The sequence below is a fragment of the Epinephelus lanceolatus genome, chromosome 22 (assembly GCF_041903045.1).
Source record: "Epinephelus lanceolatus isolate andai-2023 chromosome 22, ASM4190304v1, whole genome shotgun sequence".
In the NCBI taxonomy this organism is placed as follows: Eukaryota; Metazoa; Chordata; class Actinopteri; order Perciformes; family Serranidae; genus Epinephelus; species Epinephelus lanceolatus.
Window position 1 is genome coordinate 26,247,119 of NC_135755.1, and position 24,659 is coordinate 26,271,777.

At 41.0% G+C, this 24,659-nt stretch overlaps 1 protein-coding gene across 1 annotated transcript in view; it reads right to left on the minus strand.

Annotated features, from left to right (window-relative positions):
* Positions 1-24,659, minus strand: part of pcxb (pyruvate carboxylase b) — a 359,457-nt gene that overhangs the window by 44,560 nt on the left and 290,238 nt on the right. The window contains exons 16-21 of the mRNA XM_033609134.2: positions 22,118-22,274; positions 17,458-17,698; positions 13,961-14,128; positions 13,102-13,183; positions 2,261-2,418; positions 1,182-1,268 (exon numbers count right to left, since the gene is read on the minus strand). Of these exons, the coding sequence (XP_033465025.1) occupies positions 1,182-1,268; positions 2,261-2,418; positions 13,102-13,183; positions 13,961-14,128; positions 17,458-17,698; positions 22,118-22,274 (893 nt within the window). The remainder of the gene's footprint in view (positions 1-1,181; positions 1,269-2,260; positions 2,419-13,101; positions 13,184-13,960; positions 14,129-17,457; positions 17,699-22,117; positions 22,275-24,659) is intronic.

Here is a 24,659-nt window from a genome sequence, read left to right on the forward strand (position 1 = left end):
CAGCCATTGTCAAGCTAACAGGATACAACAGAGAGCATCGCAGGACCCGTAGGCACATTAAGCCAACACTGGCTTGTGCAGTGAAGCCCACCGAGTCTTAATTGAATTGATAGAGTATGGTGGGAGGAATTGATGAGGAAAACTGAGAGGGGGGAAAGAAAATAAGGGAGAAGGGACCCAAGAAGGAAAATTGAGAAAGAGACACAAAAAGAATAAAAAGAAAAAGAGATAGAGAGAGAAGGGGGAGATAGAGAGTAATGGACAATCTCAATCCAGAGAGAGCAAAATAAGAAAGATGGCTGGGGAATAAATGTGTGTGAAGCAGCAATGGAATGAGAAAAAGAGAAAGGTGAAAAAAGAAAAGCAAGAGGGCGGCTTGATAAAGAAAGGGAATGCAAACTAGAGAACAAAATAATTACAGAGTAAGTGTGAACGCGGTGAAAGAGGGATGAATCTATTACTCAGCTGTGATGGTAAATAATGAAGGGAGAAAAACAAAGGAATTAATGAAAGATAATGAAAAACAAAAAAGCAGGATGGAGGTGAATTTAGGCTGAGAATGAAATTGTTGACTGCGGAATTGGCAATAGAGCTCCCTCTCCACGACCGCGATTAATGTGCCCTTCAGGAAGTCAACCCAGAACTAGTTCACTGGAGTTTCTACCCACATTTTGCATAGAGCAGGGCAATACAAAGAACAGAACTCAGTATCAGTGCTGGACAAAACTATCTTGCTGAAATAAAAAGTTAAAACTCCCAGGTAAATAACAGGGTGAAAAAAGAATATAGAACAGGTAGAATTTGCCAGCTCAGAGTAACGTGTCTAAGGAAAGGGCACAACTGTAAAACAGTGTGGGTAGAGTAAGAAAAGCACCCAGAGAAGCTGAGGATGCCATGGAAGGTCAAACAGGCTGTGGAGCTGAAAGTGGATCCAGACAGCACAGAAAAGTGGATGTACCAAACCTTAATCTGGGATTGTTTGGCTCAGCCAAGCAAGGAGAGAGGGCAGCTTGGCAGAAACAGTCAGTGTGAGAGATGCTAATGGAGGAATTTCAAATACATGCCAGATATATCTCTGTGCTACAGTCTGTGGCACCTACCAAAACAGACTAATGTTATACTATGCAAGCAGCAAATGTGCAGCATGGATACACTGCTGGTGTTTCATCTTCATGTCTCACCTTAATGAGGTCTCCTAGTAGTTTGTTGGCTTCGGTATAGGCCTTCTTCACCTCCTTGAACTTATTTCCCAGTCCCATGCTGTGAGCCTGCAACAAGCCACAGTGAAACAAATAACCGTATGAATGAGGCGAGTAAAAATAATCTTTTTATTACTCCACTTAAGGAGAAAAGTCAAGGCATTCTGGGTCATTCAGTTTCAACCTGTGATTTAGGGCTATAATTTGTGAAGTCACACTATGCTTTTAAATTTATAGCACAGACACTCCTCTAGCAAAGGCCAGTACAATATACCACTGTAAACTGTCATTTGGTGCACATGCATTTGTTCAACAGTCGCTGATATAAACAGGGTAAAACTGGGCTACGGGATGTGCACACATATTTCTTTTTCCAGTGGGTGCACAGCGCTGTGGATTCAGTCACTTTTAAATAGTCTGTGACACCTCTCAGAGTGTGACTACTCACAGTGCCGACACTGTAGACTTGTGTTTGTACTTAATGTACCGTGATGCATTAACAAACACCAAAATAAGTTGCAACATTTTATCATGATTTTCTATTAAAACATTGCCTCTGATGCACTGCACCTCCTCGATTTCATTTTAGTCACATTACTTTCATCTTCAGTAGCTTTGAACACACAAACAAACTTTCAAAAGTGCATTTTTTTAAAAAGACAATGTCTTATATACTTCTGTCGGAAGTAAGAGAAAATAAGCCTATTTTCCTCCAGAATATTAGATCTTTTTTAAACTTAGACAGTACTTTACATTCCAGTTTTTATCCTCATGTTCTATATCAACAGTCAATAAGTTAAACTGTAAATCACAGTAAGAGCACAAACACTTTATGGGTGCACTGAGGTGGTGGTGCATGCAGCAATAGTGAATATAAATGTAATGTTACACTGAGCTGTTGTTCATATCCTTTCAGAAACACCAACCACCTCTAGTACTCCATCCCAAGGTGCTAAAAATGTGCCGAAGAGCTTTGTGAAATGCATTTAGGCTTACTCAGCATCAAAATCAATCACTTACACAAAACACAATAAAAAAACGACCAGAATAGCTCACTCTACCTGGAAGTGAAGGTTGGTGTACTGTCCTCCGGGTATCTCGTTCTCGTAGACGTCAGCGTTGCCAGATTTCATGGTGGCCGTGCAGTCAAATGGAGCATACAGGCCTCTGGCTACTTCCCAATATTCACTGTAGTCAAACACCTTCTCCAGAGCGATGCCTGCGACGGAGCAGAGCAAAATGACATCAAATCAATGGTCTCCGTGCACTTATGATTTTAATGAGACTTGACAACACTGATATGAATTCATTTCCAACTGAGCTTGCTATTTGTCTAAAGATAACATAATGTAGTGAGGGGCAGTCATTTTTTTGGGTTCAGAATACTGAAGCATGAGAAATGGGGAGCTATACAGGGGATTACAATCACGTGCTGTACCGACCAAGATTTGTGTGTACATAGAAATAACTAATTGCCAATATTTCTGATAATCTGTGCCCACTCTTTTGAAAAAAGGGATTTGATGTGATTATTCACTAAAAAGTTACTGGAATGGTTGTGGAAGCTTTTGTGGAAACCTGCCATTTGTCTGAATTAGTCGTTTCAAAGCCTGTGCCAGCTCGCAAATGTGACAAGAATGAGTTTGTGCTGTTGATTTTGATGTTTGAAAAATATAAGCATGATGAGAGCATGAGGTTTTTTGAACATGCAGCACTTTATTCACCAGAACACAAGTGCTACCCATCAGGTACCGATGTGTCTCCATCCACGGTACAGTAGGCTGGTTTGTATGCTATACTATACCAGAGTCCTCCTAAAACTAGTCAGCAGTGACATTTCTACTATAATCTGACAGTAGCTCACAACTCTTAAAAATTACATTACGTCAGTAAAAATGTGGGTGAGTTAGGGTTAGTTGTTGCTGTCCTGAATTATTCAAAGCACCTCCTGTACATTGTACCAGTGCAACATCTTCTCAAAAAGGTTTACCTCAAAACAAGTGAGTCATGCATTAACTGTGGCCATTTTCTCTTTGATTTCCTGAAAGATAAACCAATCAAAACCGAAAGAATGAAAGCAATTATCATGCCATTACCATGTGAATAGTGGATAGGTGGTACTCAGCCCTTCAACTGCAACTAGTAATATGAAAAGCTTTATGTTTGATCTATTAAAGTGCATGAAGGTGAGTATGAGGTGTTCGGCTGAACACTTGACATGAGCTGACATTTGAATCAACAGAGGATGCTGACACGTTAAACATTCCGTCACTTCCTCTTGAAAATTGAGGCTGTAATTTCAGAAAGGAAGCATAAAAGAAAGCTACAAAATTAGTGTTCTCAAACAGAGAAGGAAATGGACCTATTTACTGACGGGCTTGGCAGGCAGCTGAATTTGAGGAGCAACAACATGCACATTAATTTCACATTAATTTCACAGTAGCTCCATTTCCCCGCCAAGATCACAGTGGAAGCACACAAACACTTTTTGGAGTACATACTCCCTTTGAATCGTGAAAAATCAAGCTTGTCACTCTGTTGTTGGGGCTGTAACGAGCTAAGTTTGTCTCATTAACGTGGCTGATTTTTGTCATCATTAGCCAAAAGCTCAGTATACTGCCATTTCTGTCATGGCATTAAAACAGATTTTCCCTTTCAAGATAATCAGCTTTAGCGCACCTTAACTGACTGGAGCAGAATGTCATGAATATGAGCAACAGATGTGTTTTTTTTTCAAGGATCACAAAATATCACAGGGATTAATGAGCGGCAAAGGCGAGATGGAAATGTGCACTTACAGGCTAATAAGCGCTCTTAACACTTTACCGACACTAGCTCAGGCTTCTTGATGCTATTCTGGCTTGTAACCCATTTTAACCTGCTAAGGTCGCGAGCCTCGCTGGCAAAGCTTAGCAGAATTAAAAATAATTTGTCGTGTATTTAGATGAGTTTTTCTCATACAAGCATGAAAAATATTGACACGGTCCAATGTGTCTACTGCCAACAAATTTTTTATTTTTTTTTATAATGTTAATAATGGCCTTGAATTAGTGGACAAAACGGATATGTGCAAATTTCTACCAAATGCATCGCTGCAGCAGTAACTGTGAGTTCAAAACTGATACACTGGACACAATTCAGCTGTGCTGAAGCTCCTGTGAGTGTAAACAAACTGCTCATGTCTGATTTTTTCCTGATGAATTAGTTAATATTGGTGTGAAACTGAGGATTTTTTAAAAGACGACATGCTGTAGCTCTCTGACTGACACTGAAAACACTCAGTGGATGTGCTGGAAGTATCTCAATATAACATGAAATTGTCCACATTTGGCCTGATATGGTAATGAGCAAAATGCTTCTACTTCAGAAGCAAAGGGGCAAAATGTCATTGTGTTTTAGGGTGTGTCTTATTTTAATGTTAAGGAAAATTGCAGATACACTCTTTCAGTGTATTATAAAAGGTGTAAAAGTTGTGAAACTTGAGCAAATTTAACACCACAGTGGCGTAAAAGGATGGTAAGCTAACTGGCTGCTGGCTCCAGCTTCATTACTGAACAATCAGATATGACCGATATTAATCTTCTCACTCAACTCTCTCTCTTTAAAAAAAAAAAACAAATTTCCCACAATATTGAACTATTCTTTTAATACTCCAATTCAATTGTATACTGGAAAGGCGACAATTTCTAAAGGAAACTTAAAGGGAAAGTTCAGTTTTTTACAACCTGGACCTTATTTCTGGCATTAAATACGGTTGTTTACTCACCCAGATAAGTTTGGTGTCATTTGGAGTCCTTCGGAAGATATTTAGATCCGCGAGAGCTGCATACATCCATATAGTGGGAATGATCGGGGCACCGACAATGAGGCTCTAAATAACACATTATCTGCCGCGAAACTCGTTCATTTCACAAATATGTTTTTATGAATCGCTAGAGTTGCTTGTCATCATCATCCGGGTCATTTATACTGACCTACTAACCTCTGACCTGGATGATGTCATCCAGGTGCGCGCGCCGCCACACACCCCCAACACGGCTTTGTTTACAACTGGAATTTGCTACTGTTAGTTTTTTGAAACATGGCTGAATATTTGTCAGGTTTTGAGGTTGTGGACGACGACTTTGAATATGATGGACGTCCTTACCGTTTTGAGCCAGAGTATACAGATGAGGAGCTCTTTGAAAGGAGGATGCGGAGGCAGAGAGAGGAACAGCTGGCCAGAGAACAACAAACCGCTGCACGTCCGAGAATAGATGCTAACTGGTGGTGTTCTTGTGGACAATGTTCCTTTATGCCAACAGAGGAGGAATGCCTTTGTTGCTCCGAGTGGGATTTGAGGCCAGGAGATACACGTCTGGATGTCTCCAGAAATGACTGTCTCACAACTACAGAGGATTTCACTTCTACGATCAACCGGGCTGTTTTTTTTCGTGTCCCGAAAGTAAACTGGAAAACCCAGCCAAAGCCTGTAGGACCGAACGGGCAACTTTTGATTGAGTAAGTAGCCTACACACATGCATAAATTGTTTATTTTCCTTGAATTTGTTCGCTTGATAAGTAAATAACTATGAGAATTTACATTTCTTTAGTTTCTTCTCATCGCTTGTGTAGAACGGCCCGCACACTGCACAAAAAGTAGAGGCACTTCTTATGCAAAACGTCAATTTATTATTACATAGTGCTCAGTGACAAAAAGTGAGAAACAGAAAGGTGAACGTTTCGGTGGCAAAGAGGATTGTCTTTACGAACTGCCTCTGATTTTTTTTGCAGAGGTTAGTAGGTCAGTATAAATGACCCGGATGATGATGACAAGCAACTCTAGTGATTCATAAAAACATATTGGTGAAATGAACGAGTTTCGCGGTAGATAATGTGTTATTTAGAGCCTCATTGTCGGTGCCCCGATCATTCCCACTATATGGATGTACGCGGCTCTCGCGGATCTAAATATCTTCCGAAGGACTCCAAATGATACCAAACTTATCTGGGTGAGTAAACAACCGTATTTAATGCCAGAAATAAGGTCCAGGTTGTAAAAAAACGGAACTTCCCCTTTAAAAGAGCTCGCTTAAGCTAAAAGACAATTCTTAAAGCATATAGCAGACCAAAATCCTTACTCAAGTATTGTACAGTTTTGAAGTACTTGTACTTTAGTGAAGAAGGTGCGGGTGCGGTTGCCTCTCTGTCAGCTCCTCTAAATATGTGCTCAATTTAGGCTCTTATGGATGTTTTACAAGTGCTGGTGGTGCCTTTTGTGGTTGGCATTGGCCGTTGTTGGCTGCAAGTCACTCATTGGGATGAGGGAATCAACTCACTCGTCTGTACTCCTCCTGCAGAATTCTAGCTATGTAGCTGCTAGCTAGCCAGGTTGATGTTTTCAAATTTAAACATCAGTAGCACTGAGGAAAGATGGAGAAGAATGAACAGTCGAATAACCATCCTGCTAGTCATTGTGCAGACATTGGAAATAAACTGGACGACCTCCCTGTTTAATCAGTTTCTAATGGGATATCAGGAGCTGTAATATCCTCTGATTCACTGAAACTTGGCTAAATCCTGGACACCGCCATCCAACCAGGTGACTCTTTTTCTACATGTCAATCAGACAGAGCAGAAGACTCTGGCAAGAGAATGAGAGGAGTGTGCTTTACGGTTCACAAGGACTGATGTGACGGTGGGATTATGAGGTGCTATCCCATTCCTGCTGTGGATCACTGCTAATGGCACACAATCTTATATTGTCATATATCAGTAACAGGGCCATTTTTCTACATAACAAATACTTTTAAGTTTGATACCAAGAACATTTTGCGCTACTTTTACTTTAAAGGAATACTCAGCTCCACGATAACCATTTATATATCAATCATTCATGTTGTTTTACCTTGAATTCACAATTTGCAGCCATCCAGTAAACAAAGAATCCAGAGACAGGAAACACTGTTGAATAGCTTCAGTAGACAGGGACCATGTGAATCAACAGTATAACTATATCAAAACACCTGTTTACAAACTCCCAAACAACTTGTGCAGTATAATCCAAGTCTCAGGTATCCAGTCGTATGCTCAGCGCTTCCAAAACTTCAGCCCTTTCCAACTGGGACCAAAAGTGAAACTTATTTATGCTTTCACTTGTATGCTGTTCACCTGAGGCATTACAGAAAATAAAGTTCAAAGTAACACTGCATGAATAACTGATACATAAATGATCATTTTTGCAAGTGAAGTATTCCTTTAAGTGACATTTTGAATGCAGGACTTTCTTTAAACCGAGTACATTGAGATTGTTGCATTGGTGCTTTCACTAAAGTTCACTAGAGTGTGGTCTGAAACCCAGGCCTTTTGATGGGGAGGCAGCTGAGCTACAGCAGCTGCCAGAAAAACTTCTTTCAACAAGCCTGGAGTTTCCTGAGCAGAAGTCTAATTAGCCAAACACCACACCTGTGTGAGCTGGAAAGTCCTATGAAAGCACGAAGTTAAGTTGAATCAACTGACTTCAATTATCAAGAAAGTGCTTTGGCGAGAAGTGATGGCAGGAGCATCTGTCTCAAGCAACAGGAAAGCTGGCCATAATGAAGCGAGCACAACAATACTGTCTTTCATCTAAATCATTTTCTGCTTCTGTGATGACCTTAACTTGCCTTCTGGGATTAAAAGGTTCATTTTACCCTGTATCCCATAAATATGGAGAACAGGTATGGATCCTGACATTTGCTAAATCGCACTGGAGGTAAATACAGCATTGTTTTTTATGGACTGCTGGTTATGCTTCCAAAATCATCAATCACTAAAGCACTATGCTATGTGTACGTACACCGCAGACATGCAGGCACACAAACACATGTACACACTTACTGTATATCAGTCATTTAGATGGCTGCTTGGCAGTGACAAAGTGCCATCAATATACAACTCATTAGCAGCGCAAATTCACTAATGCGGGAGATGAACACACATATTTACGTTCATAGACTTGTTCACATACACAAAGATACACACAGTTGTAGAAAGACAGCCACACACAGTTTGTGGTTGATGAGATGATGAGAGCTAACCATGAAAGAAGACAGATGAGAGGATTTGGAGAGAAAAGACGGGACAATTGAATGCAGACGGATGAAGGAGGTGAACAAGAAGCTAAATGTGTGTTTCACCTGCCTCGCTGTCTGGGTGGCTACATATAGTATTATCTATGCTTTGTTTGGAGTGCGTACATTCTTCTGTGTGTTTGAACACTGCTACATCTTCGGCAGCTGCATTGTTGTGGCAGCCAAAAATTCCTCATCAATTAAATCCATGCATGATGCATGAGGAAGCCAGTAAATGCTGTGTCAAATAAACACAAGGACCACTCTAATGTGTGTCATCATTCAGTTGCATGAGTGTTTGTGAATATGTATGACTTTTAAAATGCACGGGTGTGTGTGTGCACGCTATGGCTGACTGAATAAATAAACTGACAGCTTACAGACAAATGAATTAACCAGAGAAGCTCTGCTGTTGCTGTTTCTTCAGGACAAAGAGATGCTGTGGGAGACACGGAGGGAGTGGAAATGAAGGAGCAAAGAGTGAGGGAGTTTGAGGGAGTGAAATAGGCATGTAAAGTGCTGTTAATTGCTTTGTCACTGAGTGAGAGGGAGGGAAGAGGAGGATGGAGAGACAATGTGAAAGAAGCGGGGGGATAGGAAAAAAAAGGCAGAGCAGAGAGAGGGAGGGAGATAGAGGAGGCAGAGCGCACTGCACAGCACTGATTACTGCTTTGTAACGGAGATGGGAGAAAGAGGGGAGGGCGAGAGGGAAAGCAGTAAACAGACTAAGGTCAGTAAGGTATGGAAGTATCCATGGCAGTGCTCGGCTTGATTACGAAAGTAGTGAGATAGGTAAACGGAGATGGAAGGGGGAAGAAGCATAAAGAGAGGCAGAGATGAAAAGAACAGATGAGCGCAAGGTGACAGGTAGAAAAGAATCTGGAAGGAGTTTGTCTGCATGTGTATGCATAATGGATGTACCAGCAGGGTCACATCAGGATACACTATAAGTATGCACACGTGTATGTGTGTGTGTGTGTATGTGTGTGTGTGTGGGTGGGAGACATCCTGCATCCCAATCTCAGTCTCAAGTGAAGCAAATTGAAATTCCATGAATAAACTGACACACTTGAAAACCTCTCGCTCTTGAGTAACGACCTTGTCTTTTTCTCCCTCTCTACTTTTTTTCTGGGAACTGTATGCTCACAAATTGATATTCTGCCACTAACTTGGACTGTGTCTAAATGATGGGAGAGTTTCTCTCCCTCTGATACTTTGATGCTTCCCACTTATTTCCTACACTGCGCAGAACAATATTTGCCGCCTCGAGAGAATGGACGTGGACCTGTTGTGTTCAGCTGCGGGTTAAATGTGTAGATGGAGAGAACGGCAGTGAAGTCGTTTTCCTTTCAAAGCACAAGCCCCACATCATACTCACAACACAGCATGTTTTAATGGCTCTGTTGCTGTGTTGCTTTATGGACTATTACAGAATTTGCTTCCTCTCCTCGACAGATCTCTCCCTGTGTGATTGTTTCCACAGCAATATTCAAGAGTCAAGAAACCCATTCACTTTGAAGGACGGCCTGAGAGACGAACAACACCGAGCCCTGGTGTTTACTGTCGTCCTCTGCTTTACAACATTGCTGTAGCTGCACTGCAAATATTACTGTGACATCATGTTGTCTGTTTGGCCACTCATCCATGGAAATGAGCTGCTGCAAATCACAACTAAACTGGCCCAGAAATACATGGAGCATTGCCTGTTTTTAAAGGAGCAACTCTGCATCTGCTGAAAATGTATTTTTGTTGACCAGTGATTTAACTTCTCACCTTGCTGCAGTGATGTAGAAGTGTCCTCCAGGATGTGTCAGGGCACTAGGACCAGACACTACATGAAAACTAGCTACATCACAATGAGAAGTGTAAAACTACATCTTAACTTCTCTAAGAAACTTCAACTTGTCAAAGTTAAACTAGTAGTTCCAAACTACATCAAAGGAAATGATTACAATTTCAGTCTGAAATCTCATATTGTTACACTGAGGTACAACTGAACTGACACTAAGTAAAGTGTGCAGGGACTACGGCAAGCCTATCCTCACCTTGGCAGCTTGAGGATGTAGTTTAAGGAGAGGATAGGAAGCAAATGACTTGGGAAAAAGCTCAACTATTAGGGCAAAGTCACAGTATTTGATGCAGACATCTTGGTTGCAAACCCGTGATTTGAGTCAAACAGCAGGCAGTAGTAATTAAATGACAACTGTGGCCAGAAGCATTGTGTCATACTGTATGGCAAAAATGTAAAGAGAATACTATGAATATGTAGTTTGTTATTAAGTACCTTAGCTGCAAGGGGCTGTGCCCTGAAAGTCGGAGATTCAAATCATCAGTTGGAGACCCCTCTCTTGACTGTGACTGCTTCAAGTCAAGCAGTCTTTTTTTGCCAGTCAGTGTGCAGAGCACTTCTGGGGACGTTTTGTTCCCCCAGATTTTGCTGCAGAGTGAGCGCCTCTCACTTTTATGGTGCTCTTTGGTACAAGCTGCTGTGGACATGGAACCAGCTGCCCAGAGGAGGAGAGGCTTTCCCAGAAGTCCCCACAATAACCTCATCTTCTGCCTGCTGCTTAGAAGTGATAAATTTACAGCTCGCAGCAACTTAATACAATGCAGTCTCTGGCTTTTGTTTGATATCTAGTGCCAGCAAAAAATGCTGTTGCACATTTTCGATCTGTCGTTCGCGTAGTTGACTTGTTCACTATATTACTTGAATGTCACTGTCACACTAAACATCCCTTTAAACAATGTTCAAACTCCATATGGAAAAAAAGATGAAGAGTTGAATATTCGTATTTATGAACAACCACTTTTGATTCGACAGGCTTAATTCTGAGTCTGGTGCAGCCCTATAAACTACATGAGCCGAAGTAGTTAACTACTGAAAAAGCTACTAACATTTAAATGTAGTTAAACTACAGCAAACTACTGCAAATTGTCATTAAACTAGTAACTTTACCACATGTATTTAATTACTCCCCAATACTGACTATCACATCATTGTTAGGTGTGGTTACAGGTGCAACAGAGGACACCTCTGACCATACCCTGAGAGTGCGGTGAAACACCTGCCGGTTATTAAGTTCCTTCAATGGTTTAAAGTGGAATTTGCCTCACTGATGCACACATAATTTTACAGGTAATACATGCACTGTTAAACAGTGACGTCATTCCATTTATGACAGGACCTGCAAACTCCAGATTATGTGCTGTGGCTTCTGTGAGAATGCATCAATACACATGCAGAGGGTGTAAAGAGAATATAGTTATGAGTTTCCCTACAAACTCATTGTTCTGTGCAACAGAATATCAGCATCAGGGCTGATCATTTCATTATGGGGCACAACCAAAGACCACATGTTTATCAAAAAAGAGCTAATGGGAAATAATATCTCTCTTGTGCCCAGAGGCAGGAAACTGCTTGTACCTGCAGCAACAGAGCAGAACACAAGGAGGAATCGGCATACACAGAACTGTTCATTTAAAAAATCATCTGTATTTAGACGGTAACAAATAGCTTATAATGTCAATAGTATCCTGTGCTACATCAGCAGACTGTACATCAGCTGTGTAGCGCGAATATAGTGTAAACAAAATTAGCAGGGCTTTTGCTATTTTCCGAGTAATGGAAATGAGCTATCAGATCTAGTTAGCAGAGCTGAGTCGGTTTTCCCAATAGCATTACTCTACATAACTAGGCAGCAAACTCCACATCAGTTTTAATTCCTTGAGCCCATTTCGTGTTCCTTCAATTTCTAACAGCAGTTTTCAGCCGGCTGCTTTAATATATTTTACACCGCGCACCGATTGCTGTGGGAGGCAGAGGTCAGTGAGCCAGGTCAGCTATCAGAGATGGGAGAGGCTCCAGATTTTGCACACACCATGAAAAGTACATTGAGCAGAACACATTGGACAACAGCAAACCCAAAGGGGGGTGAACATATCATAAATCCATCCCTCCACTTATCTGTTGAACTCCTGTGAAGATAGAAAAAAAGCTGTGATGGTCCAGAGTATAACTGAAAGATGTCTGATGGAAGCAGAACGTGGGTTGGGAAAACAAATGTGCAACTAACAACTACATCAGGGACGCCATAGGAGAAGCCTTTAACCCCTCAATGCTCCAGGGAGAGCTGATCATTAGTTAGAGTAGAAAACTGAAAACAAATGTTTTTATGGATTTATAAACAAATAGATCTGCTGATACTCCTCAGCTTCCACTCAGAACTATCTGAAATGTTCATTTCACGGATCAAGAATGTTTTGTTTAACAGAGCGTCAGATTTTATTGACCACGGCAGCCTCTTTTTCTTTTGATCTGTCTCCCTCCTGTTTCCATCTTCCTCTCATAATTGGCTGTGTACATTATCACTGAGCGGAATATGTCTCTCTTTCTGACTGGGGGCCGTAATTAGTGATGCACTTTGTCATTTATTGATTTGCTGATTGATTTTTTCCCCTCATGTAAAGCAGGAGAGTTTCAGAGAGACACTCAAAAATCTCTGAGTGTGACTTGTGATCTAAGAGATGTTCTGTCTCATTAACGGCTAGATACTGCAATAAAAGCTTTATGTGGATTTTTAGAAGTGTTTGTTCCAACAAAATCTCTCTCATCTGTTCTTTATGATTGATTTTACTAAATTAAATTGATGAGAGAAATCAATTAACGTTTCATAGTGTTCCTATGCCCCTCTCCTAACAAAAAAACATGTATCTACTACAAATCCTTTCCTCTTTGAGAAATTGTTATACTTATAAAACAAACTGTCTGGAGCCACTGTTGATGTTGACAGGCAGGTGAGCATGGCACTTACCGGTGTCGAGCTTGGTCCCCTTGGTGCAGGCAACAATGGCTCCCATGCTGGGCTGAGAGGTCATCCCAGCCATGGAGTCAACCTGGAGAGTGACAATCAATATGAATACTGTTTGACTAAAAGCCTTAAACATTGTAAAAGTGTACTTTGTATGGTCCATAGCTTAGAGTTTAGATACATGGGGCAAAAGGTGTGGTGTAATCATGTGTAAATATATGTGCACATATGAGTACACTGCTACAAAATATGTGCATATATGTTTTATATAATAATTTATGGTAAGAAAGTTTGAACTCCAAAACCTTCAGGAGATGTCTTCCATGCTCTAGTGTATTTCAGCATAAATGGTTTATTACTTGGCAGACTGAAGACATAGTTTAACCAACTAGACCTGATACAAACACATAGTTTTAGTGTCTGATTCATAGTGGACAGTCGGTTGTTTTCTTTCATAAAGTGTTGCAAAGACCTGAACGGCAGAGCGGCCCCAAACTGCAAATAGCAGCCAGCTGTTTTAATGAAACTCCCAATGCTGGCAGCATGCACCGGTGAACACAGTACGAGAAATGTTCCTGGCTTCAACAATTGTTTCGTCTTTGTTGAAGTGACAAACTGCAGCAACTGGTAGAAAATGTTCATGTTGTTAAGATACCTTATTGACGGACCAGCCCTCTAAATGACAGGCAGTTCTTACTTTCCATAACTTTTATTAGTTACTGAAAGATTATTGATAATGAATAAATATTTAAAACCTCTCAAAGGCCTTTTAAAGTAATGCTTTATACCCATGAATCTCATATGAAACTTCATCATGAAGACACCGAAAGCTACTTTGTCTGTAAACAAGATGAATACTCACAGCCACATCCACGACGTCAGCTCCAGCCTCAGCACAAGCCAGCATGGCAGCGACGCCAGCTCCAGCTGTGTCGTGTGTGTGCACATGGATGGGTATGTCCGGGAAACGGTCTCTCAGAGCGCCGATCAGAAGCTTGCTGGCCTCTGGCTTCAGCAGGCCGGCCATATCCTGGTGACACAGAGAAAGTGAGGGGGAGACGTGAGGCAAAGGGGTTAGAGGATTGAAGAAAAATCAAATAGAAATATCTAGTGACATAGTGACACATTCATTAAACACATATTTGATACAGATTTGATTAAGCTTAACATGCCAGAATAAATATACAGCAGGCTACCATGCATTCTCTTTTTACATTATTTAAACATTTCTAAAACTCTCTGGCTTGAAATGGACAGTGTACAAGGTAACTCAGGAGTAAACTTTGTTCTAGATGCCTTAATCATGTGTAAAGTGGTTTTCTGTAACACATCTAAATTTTGGATATGAAGTCCTGCACTAAATTAAACAAGATTGATTTCAACCACCTGTCTCAGTCCTCATTAGTGAGAGTGTGTACACGCAGCACTGGCTTGAGGCTTCTCATGAAAGCTGGAACAGACCGCAGAGCACTGATAATTTGGAGGAACCGGATGAGTAAAAACAGCCAAAACAATGGAAGCGAAAAGAACATATAACAAACACAACACCAAAATTCTAAAAGTGATTAGGACTTCGAAAGGACTACTAACTATTGAATCTCTCCAAATAATCACCATGTCCTCACTGATAAGCAGAATTAATCCGAGGATAAAACTGCCACCTTGAGGTTTATTTGAAGGCATTTAGTCCTCGAATAACTCAAACCTTCTTTCAGGAAATATGTTTAATATTCAAGATGAGTCTACAAAGACGTGACTAAAGGAATGACATGATAAATATTGGAAAATAATGACTAAAAACAAGAAAATAATGACAAAAGTGGAGACACACTCTTGTGAGGATGAGTATAATGTGGAAACCTTAATTGATATTAGCAGAAATTCACAGACAGAGCTTAGATGTTTAGTTGCGCTCCCCTTGGTGATCATTGCACTCCATGAAGTTATAATTCATGCTCATTTCCTCTTTAAAAAGTTAACCTCATTAGCTGTGTAAGCCTTTTATGAGATTGCCACTGCTGCGTGCGATGGTTCACACTGCGGTAGAGCGGGAGTTTATCATTTCACGTTTGAAAATATTCTGTCATGCTTGAATAAAGAAATTAATTCAATGTGAGTATTATCGCTCTATTCATTTAGATAAGAAGCTTGAGTATACAAGTTATTTCAATGGGAGCAAAAACTTCAGCTGTGTTCGACAGTTAACATGTGAGCTGTTTTTTATTAATTAAAATGCTAATTGCAGGGCATGTGTGTATTTTGTGTGTGTAAAAGGGCTTAACTTCACCATGATACATACACTGCAGCTTGCTTACATGATTAAATAATGCTAAATGCATCAGGAATTCCATTAGTCACTTTAAATGTCTTGCCTGACAATGGTGTTTCACCTTAGATGAAACCAGCCAAATACAAGACGGTGTGAATCCAAAAGAGTGCACACGGCCATGTCTCACAGCCAAAAAGTTAAACTGGTGGTAAGTGCAGGCCCTGATCATGATGACATACATGCGTACATGTCTAATACCTCTTTCACACCAATGAACAGGCTTGGACTGGGGGTTATTTGACCCGTGTTCAAACCTTCTTTTGTCAATTCAAACCAAGTAAGCTAACACGGGTTAATCCCTGAGGGCTGAGCCACGAAGCGAGATTAGAGGGGAGAGAATTTTCCATCCTATGAAGGTGGCTCTCTTTTAACCTGGCTTGATCACTGTGGTAACTTATGCTGCAGACCTAACCTGGTCGGGACCAGTTTTTGTTCAGAGTTTCAGCTTGTAATTGGCTAAAAAGCACCTTTCACAGCTCCATTAAACTGTGTCACTCTATATATAACAATATATGAGCAAGTTATTTTTGTTATTTTTCCCCATGGGACCCTACAGTGATGCAGAGAATCTGAGCAAGATTATTGTTTTATTTTATTTGAAAGGGTGTTGCTGCTCTCACTGAACTACTGAATGTGATAATGGTGTTCTCTGGTCCATTTGTCCACGTTGACTCTAAAAGAAGCCCTCTATAAAAACCAAGGTAGCATTATACATTAATAGTTCACTGTATTATTAATCAGGATGACATTTACTTGCACATGAAATGCAGTATATAAATCATACCATAGCTTTACCCATGTGAATTATATTTTCATGCTGTGTCCTGATTTACTGAAGTCTGTTTTTCACTGCTGGTATATTACAGCTAAATAATAGAACGATGTTTGGAATTGGTATTTATCACAAATAATCAATCGAAAAAAATTAATCCGACTTTAACTTGGTGGAAGTAGGAAGCATAGGATCGATTAATTTAAGAGTCAAATGACGCATTTGTTGGAATGTGCCAAGCTCCCACGAACAGGGTTGGGCTTTGAAGCCAATTTTACATAGTGGCCAAAAGTGGAATTACACCATCCTGGTCTGTCAAGTGATGCCATGGGGCCCAAAAAGACTTTTACCCATAGATTTACATTGTGAAAGAGACATTGTAAATCAATGACCCGTTTCATGATCAGAATTTGATCTATTCAAACTGAAAACACTTCAAAAGAGTAGAAGAGCTACAAGATTAAATCATTTTATCCTCATTAAAGTTAGTGGAGAGCTAAACTGGTGGTTAGCCACTCGACTGAGGGAACTTAGCCCCTTGGTCACACTCGGCCGCCACGAGTCTACGGTGCGCTTGCTTTATGGGCCCCAGAGTGTGGAAGATCTAGATAATTTCATACCACAAAAAAATGGCTTCATGTGCCACTAAGTAACTTTCATAGACATGAGCAGGGGCCTGCCGCCAACCCTGTATCCAGGTTTCTTTATACATCCATCAAACGCCTAAAGAAGTAAGCCTTGGTTAAAAGAGCAAGTTGATAATCACCTTTGTGGTTCTTGTTATCTCTGACTGAGGCTTTAGGGTTTGTTGAGCCAGCTAAGGCAAAGAAAACCTGACTTTGTTGAACTTGCATTGTGGAAAAGGTCTCCGGTCATGACATTTCAGATATGGATTGCTCCTGGGTCCCAACCCAGGTGCAATGCATACCCTCCACCTCACATGCTGGAAATGGGCGGGAGGTTACTAAACCTTTCAAACACATAATCAACCCTAGTTGAACCCTTGATGTGAATAGTGCATCAAAGAGTGTGTATACAAGCCTGGGCAAAACAAGAACTTGCAAAGATTCTTTCCAGCTGGTTCTATGTTATTTCGGTGACAGATGGGAAGGGATTTCCACACAGAAGCAAACAATAAGTGCCAGAATCATTAGATTATCACAGGGAAGGAAAACGTTGGCTTATTGGAGAACTCTAGCAGTAAACAACCCTCAAAGCGAACACTTAAAACACCGCATCTATTTATATATTTTCTCACCTTGATACAGAGGATGTGGGTTCCTGCTTTGACAAGCTCGTCTGCCAGCTTCACATAATAATCCAAAGAGTACTTCTGCCTCATGGGGTCAGAGACGTCGCCTGTGTACGAGATGGCAGCCTCTACTACGCCACCTGCTGCTCCAGCAGCCTCCATGCCCAGCAGCATGTTTGGCACGTAGTTCAGGGAATCAAACACGCGGAAGATGTCCATGCCGTTCTCCTTGGCTACCTCGCAGAACCTGGAGGAGGGGTGGAGGGAGGGGAACATTATGTTAGCCAAAAGCACATGCGGTCGTGTACATAAAATCCACATTTAAATCAGAGACAGAAATAGAACAGGTTAGGGAGACTGTCAAGACTTAGTGTGCACTGCGAGATGTTCACACAATCTCTCTCACACTCTCACACATATAATGAGTTAGTCTCCATGCACAGTGTCTCCTGGATAATAGCGCACATCCGGGTTGGGATAAGCTGTTTATATCCATCTCCATATCGCTACTCATAAATATCGCTGTACCTGCGCTAATACAATATTCTCACTATTTCCATGAAAAGTGAGCTTACACAGCCTGCAGGAGCCCACAATGACTGGAGAGAAATGTATACCCGCCTCATTATCCAAGCTGCTAGTGGTAAATCCCTCCTATTATTGCCTTGGCCTCGGTATCTTAATCAGGTTTTTCATAACTGGGGTGAGTGCTTACTGTAGCTGTGTTACTGTGAATGCAGTATTTACACACACTGAGAGCTTTTGTTTTGGCAAATAAACAGACACACTTAATGTTGTGCCACGAGAGGATTACCAGTCCATCGTCTGTGTGTCCAGTATTTATTTAGCACTACAATGCATACAAATACTGCCTAGTGGACGCTGTTTGGCCCAGAGTCAAAAACGCTGTACTGTCCTACATATCTGACTCACAGCTGATGTAATCATAATTCACAGGGATCAAAAAGTTGAGTTTTTCTCTCATATAAAGTGACAAGAATATCCAGTTACGTTGGTAAATGAATGAAATATATTCCAGAACATGGCTAGAAGGGTACAACTATCTTCAATCACTCATCTAGTTAGCAATCAACCAGCCATTTTACATATTTTACAACTGTACATCCCTATTGCTACAGAGCGTACTGTACTGTGACCCTCTGACATGCACTTTAAATCAATTAAATCAAATTAAATTACGCTTTGATTTGATTTAGTTAATGAAGACGCTTGGGCCACTTGGCTGCGGGCTGCCGCACTGAAAGCGTTAAGGGCAAGAGAGTGACAAATAAAAGGAAAGACTGAGAGAGAGCCGGGCCAACAGATCAAAGCCATTAATCACAATCTTGTGCAAATTTTCGTTGCCACCGCTCTACGGGATGCTGAGAGTGAGAGGGGAGGAGGAGGGAGAGGAAGAGCAGCCGGGATAGAGTGAGGGAGTTAAAAAGAGGGGAAGAAGTGTGTGTAATGCAGAGAGATGAATGGAGGCATAAAAGGGGAGATATAAGAGTGCGGATAAATAATGACTATATGATCGGAGAGGGGGAGCACAAAAACAGGGAGGATAGGGGAGGTCTGTGTGTGTGTGATTCAATGGGAAGGAGGGAGGAGGGGACAGCTGCATTAGTCATAAAGCCACTCCTAATTTATTAGAGGTGAGGGGAATTACACCGTGCATGTAGAGGAGTGTGTGTCCTTGTCTGTGGATCCACTTGCAGGTGTGTGTGTGTGTGTGCGTGCTTGTGTATACATGAGTCATCCACATCATCGAGGAAGCTTGTGAATCCATTTGGAAAAGTGTTGAAGGCGTGTGTATGCATGTGTGTAGGCACAGGAGTATTTATGGCCCTAAAGACCTCACTGGTGTACATCTGTATCAATGATGTGTGTGTAGAATTTGTGTGGCTCACTGAGTATTTGAGGGTGCAACAGGGAACCATCTACCAAACTGACCTGACTAAATGTGTGTCAGTTGTGTTGTTAGTGGGTAGCTGCTGTACAGTATATCTACTTTGATATATTTAGAGAAAAAGCAGCTGAGTATGAGGGCTTCATGTGACATATAAATCCAGATTAATTTTTAAAATACAGGTAGTCTTACAGAGCCAGATCTATCTCCACTGCGCTGTGTAAGGGCTAGAGAAAGGTCTGGAATCACTGATTGTCTCTCTGCTAGGGGAAAAATGCTCTGCCTTGTTTTAAAAAAGTGGAATTATAAACAAAATCTGATCATCGGTGCCCGAGATGTGAGGGATGACTATACTTTAGCTCTGGAGGAGCTCACTGGACCCATTAAAGCCGATCTGATTTATGTGGCTTTTGTGCAATATTATTTCAGCAACATCACAGAAGCTCTAGTGAAGTGTAACGGATCGGTACGTCCGTGGTGAAGTCAGTGTGAGTGGCACATGCCACTGCCAGACTTCAAAGATGTGGCAAATCAACTCAGACCGACCCTGTCAGAAAATGGACCAACATTTGACATGAGAGTCTTGCGAGACAGAGTCTGGGCTTTTCTGAGGTGCATTCACAAGTTGTTTTTTTCCCTTGTAGATCTCTGCATCATTTAGAAAAAGAACAAAGCAGGTATGCCTTATTGCATGATCCAAATCTTTGTCAAAATAAGCCATTTTCCGCGTGTAAGATGGCCAAAGGCCCGATGGCAGGCTTGCAGCCACAGTATACATCCTGTGAGCCAGACTTGAATATAGGTAGTGACTTGAGAAGCGAGAGAAAGGAAAAAATAAGTATTTCATTTACAAGAGTGATTATATGGATTGATTGATTTAAGTAACCCGCACCACATGGTGTCCAACCCATATGGGCTTCTATCACACTAGACAACAACATCAGGCACTACAATCATGATAATGATGTACACATCCACAGAGACGCACAAAAACAATTCAGACCCACTTAACATACTCAGAGAGGAATCCTTAAGATTACTCTAGCTTTGCGACCAGGGACCTCATCACTGCTCGTCCTCTCTTAAGTTTCTTAAGTAAGAAAAATTCTATCTTCCTATTACAGAAGTAATTCCTAAACTCATGGCTGTGTCCTATCCTATCTCAGACCTCCTTCCTTAGCTTAAAAAATCCTAACTATGCATATGTATACCCTTTTGTTTTTTTTTTCTGGCTGTAAAGGCTGTAAAGCAGTTTATGTTGTGTAAAACACAATAAAAATAAGTTAAAAAATGGCTGTATCTTTGATTAGAATGCACTGGTAGGCAACTTGAGATGGACAAGCCACAATATCAGCGACTCTCCATTGGTGAGCTAGCTTGCTACCCTGGACAAAAAGACAGGCATTCAATTAGCTATGAGGAGCTGGAGGCACTAATCATGTCAGTGGAGGGGAGGAAACCTCACCTTTTCAAGAAGTCTCCTTCTCAATTATTTGAGTTAATTCAAATTAATTAATTTTAATTATTGAAATTAAAAGAGTCATCATACAGTTTGAGTAGCCTTTCAAACATTATATTTCAGAGCTCATGTTTTTTTCCTATCTTCATTGTCATTGCAGGTATTTAGAATTCAGGATAGGATCTGTGCCACACTAATTCAGCATTCCTAACTTGGGAAATCCCTGAGTTAGGACGGGTCTGTAGTAGCTCACTCCCTATCCTTACATAAGATTTTTTTTTTTTTTTTTTTTCTGAAATGCACTTAGGAAATCTGTTGTTGTAATACCCCAAATCCTTTATTTCACCCCAAACTGAGATAAGATCGCGTTTCCATCTCAGGAAGTATTGTGATTAAGGCCCCAAACACATTTTGCCAAAACACTGATCTTATTAAAATGACAACTCTACATATGAAGCTGCAGACAACAGTTGTAGCGAGGAACCAAATATATGCATGTTAATCAACTTTACAGTTTTCAGTGAATAAATATCTATTCTATTCCAACTTTATATCTATTGTTGTTTTTTAAGGTGTTTCATGTTTTGTTGGGAGAAATAACATTTCTTTTGTTTGGCTGAATTGTTTGTGTACTTATTTGCAGTTGTCAAATGTTCACTTTCAAATTTTTTCACAAGGAAAAAAAAAATAGGTATGAAGTTGACAGTCATCCCAGTTAGGGGATATTTTCTAAATACTATGACAGTGAAAGACAATAAAGCAGGGGGAGGCAAGAGCTGGTTTTAAGAAAATCTTTTTCAAGCTGATATTTTTCAACATTTATCCATTCATTTTCCATAACTGCTTATCCTGTTAGGGGTTGGAGGGGGCTTGAGCCTATCCTAGCTGATATTTGGCAAGAGGCAGGGTACATCCTGGACAGGCCACATAGAGACAGACAACCATTCACACTCACATTTACACCTACTGCCAATTTAGAGTCACCATTTGACCTAGCCCGCATGTCTTTAGACTGTGGGAGGAAGCCGGTGTGCCTGGACAAAACCCACGCTGTCACGCGGAGAATGTATAAACTCTGCACAGAAGGGCATCTCCACCCTGGGCTCGAACACGCCACCCCGGGTTAAAACCAGGAACCCTCTTGCTGAACACTGACGTGTGCATATTCTTAATAAGACTCTTGGGGCTATGCCTTGTAGCTCTTAAACATTTGATTGTTTAACAAGTGAATTAAGATTTAAAAAGTGAAGTGTGTGTGTGTGTGTGTGTGTGTGTGTGTGTGTGTGTGTGCGACTTACTTAAAGACTGCATTGTCAGGGTAGTTGGTGTAGCCCACGGCGTTGGCCCCCCTCAGCAGCATCTGGAAAGGAACGTTTGGGATCAAAGCTCTCAGCTCCTGGAGTCTCTTCCACGGGCACTCCGACAGGAAGCGCATGGCCACATCAAAGGTAGCACCTACACACACACACACACACACACAGACAGAAGGATGGCAGTTTATTTCAGCTGCCATCTCAAGTCTCATCTATCATCCCAACTTTGATCTCAATTATCGACTCAAAAACTAATATTTCATACTTACCAAAATATGCACCAACACACACACAGATGGCGCACACACATTACACACTAATGGATGCTCAAATTAAATATCTGATGGTACTTGCACATTCATTGTTCATTCTAACACTTTCATCGTTTCATTCTAAAGTCACTTTAAACCCTAAGAAATGTTTCAGTGGAGGAGGCGAAAAAAAAAGAGAGATAGCAATCTCTCATTTCCCTTTCTTGGGGGAGTAGATTAGCGAATCTCATACCCGTTTATCATATCAGCCAGAAATATTGGAGCCTCCAGTGGTTTTCTGCTGATCCAACACTGTCATCATTAAATTTCATTTTCTGAGCACTCATACATTTGGACACGGAGAGAATACTAAGCACAACTGCTTATTCCCTACTCTGGGAGGAGCAGGGATGCCCTGGAAAACCCCTCCTCCTTATCTATCTTGATCCTGCCCCTTCCCTGATCTGGATTTTAACCTACGTCAGCACCTCTTAAACTGCTGGTGTGGAGCGAAAATGACTCCAAGCAATCCAAACTGATGTTTAATGTATTAGTATTAATGTATTTGAGCATGTGAGATACCAAAACATGATGCTGAATGAGGAATTCTTGGAGGACAGCAGAATCTACTCTTATAATTTAGTAAGAGGAATGAAGACTGACAGCTGGTCCCACATATCAGAACATTAGGCACGGGCACGGCTGTAGCCTGCCTCTTTTTGGGAAAGATAGGCAGCCTGAGCCTACAATCTGTTCTGAAGATGAGTTGAAATAAATCAGAGAGAACGAGGGAAACAGCCCATTACACAATGCCTCACCCTTTGTATTTAACACCCCATGTAATGTTTTAAGAAAAACAAATTGTTTTGGGAGGAAGTGTCACCTGAATAGGTGTTGTGGGAATATATCGGCCTGTAACATCTTCTAGAGGTTACTGGGTAAGAGTACATTTTATACAGAACTCAATATTAAAACACTTTGTAGGTCTCATATTGACAAACTCTTTACTCCATCCAAATTTCCCCTGGTGGGAAAATAAAGTTCTATAAAAACAACTTCTATCTCATGCTCTCCAGCCAATAAAGAAAAGCCCATGATGAATAAAAATGATTAATATCTATAATTTGAATCGTTGAGTTACATAAACACACACACACACACACACACACACACACACACACACACACACACACACACATCTCTGCAGCTATCAGCATTTTTTGCTTAAGTGTGCAATTATGGCCCTGATGCATCGGACAGTTTATCCTGTCAGATCAATTTTTATGTCTCTGTGATTCCACTTAATCGCCCTGGATTGGTTGATTTGCCTTTGCTGCCTGTACGGGCTGGTCAGACTTTGGTGTTTGTGTGTGTGTGTCCACTGCCTGACCCAAGAAACAGCTCACATTCCTTTAAACATGGCTCCCAAATGCAGATTATACAACTGCAGGGCAGAACAAGATGCGCTCACACTAACATGATCATGTACAGTAATTAAGAATCCGCCACTTTACCATCAGATAAATTTTCCAACTGTGAAATAGATAGGAGGAACCATATAGATACATTATGTGACCCAATTCATATTACTGTATCTCCCATGGTGTAGGGAGGAACGCTATATCAGGAAGGGACTTAATCCTCAAAGGGCTTTCACAGGCTTAATCTCGTCAATGATTCATGCCGCCTCTAAGCAGCTGAAACATGTGAAAGCAATACTGTATTCTCAATTTAAGACCACTGCGTGTAAAAAAACATTCCTGCATAGGGACAATGTGTCAGGGTAACAGCGTTCAGTACTCACACAGTCCTCTCCCTTAAGTGATTTATTTTGGTTTGAAGTGATTCAAACACAGCCGAGTGTAATTCTCTCTATCTCTGATCACTCTGTAATAAAAGTGTACTGTATAGGGACTTCCTATCAGGAGAGACACGGTAGTTTTTCCTCCTATGGTCATGTAGTGATTTATGAGGAACTGTTTAAAGGTACAATTACAAGCTGTCCTTGTGGGACAGTGTGTGCTAGAGCTGAACTTTTTACTGCAGCATCGTAGTCTAATTTGTGTTTCACAACCGAAATCAATATCAGGCGAGAGCGTGGTTGGCAACTAGTGAATCTGGGAACTTTGGGTATTGAAAGCTGAGTGAATGAAGGATGTTTAACAATGGGGATGTGAAAGAAACTGTGTGATGTTCACATATTATCTTGACATATACTGTAAAAGATAACAACACCCTCTTTTTAAAGAGGCACTCCTGTGAGTTTACTCCTCGAC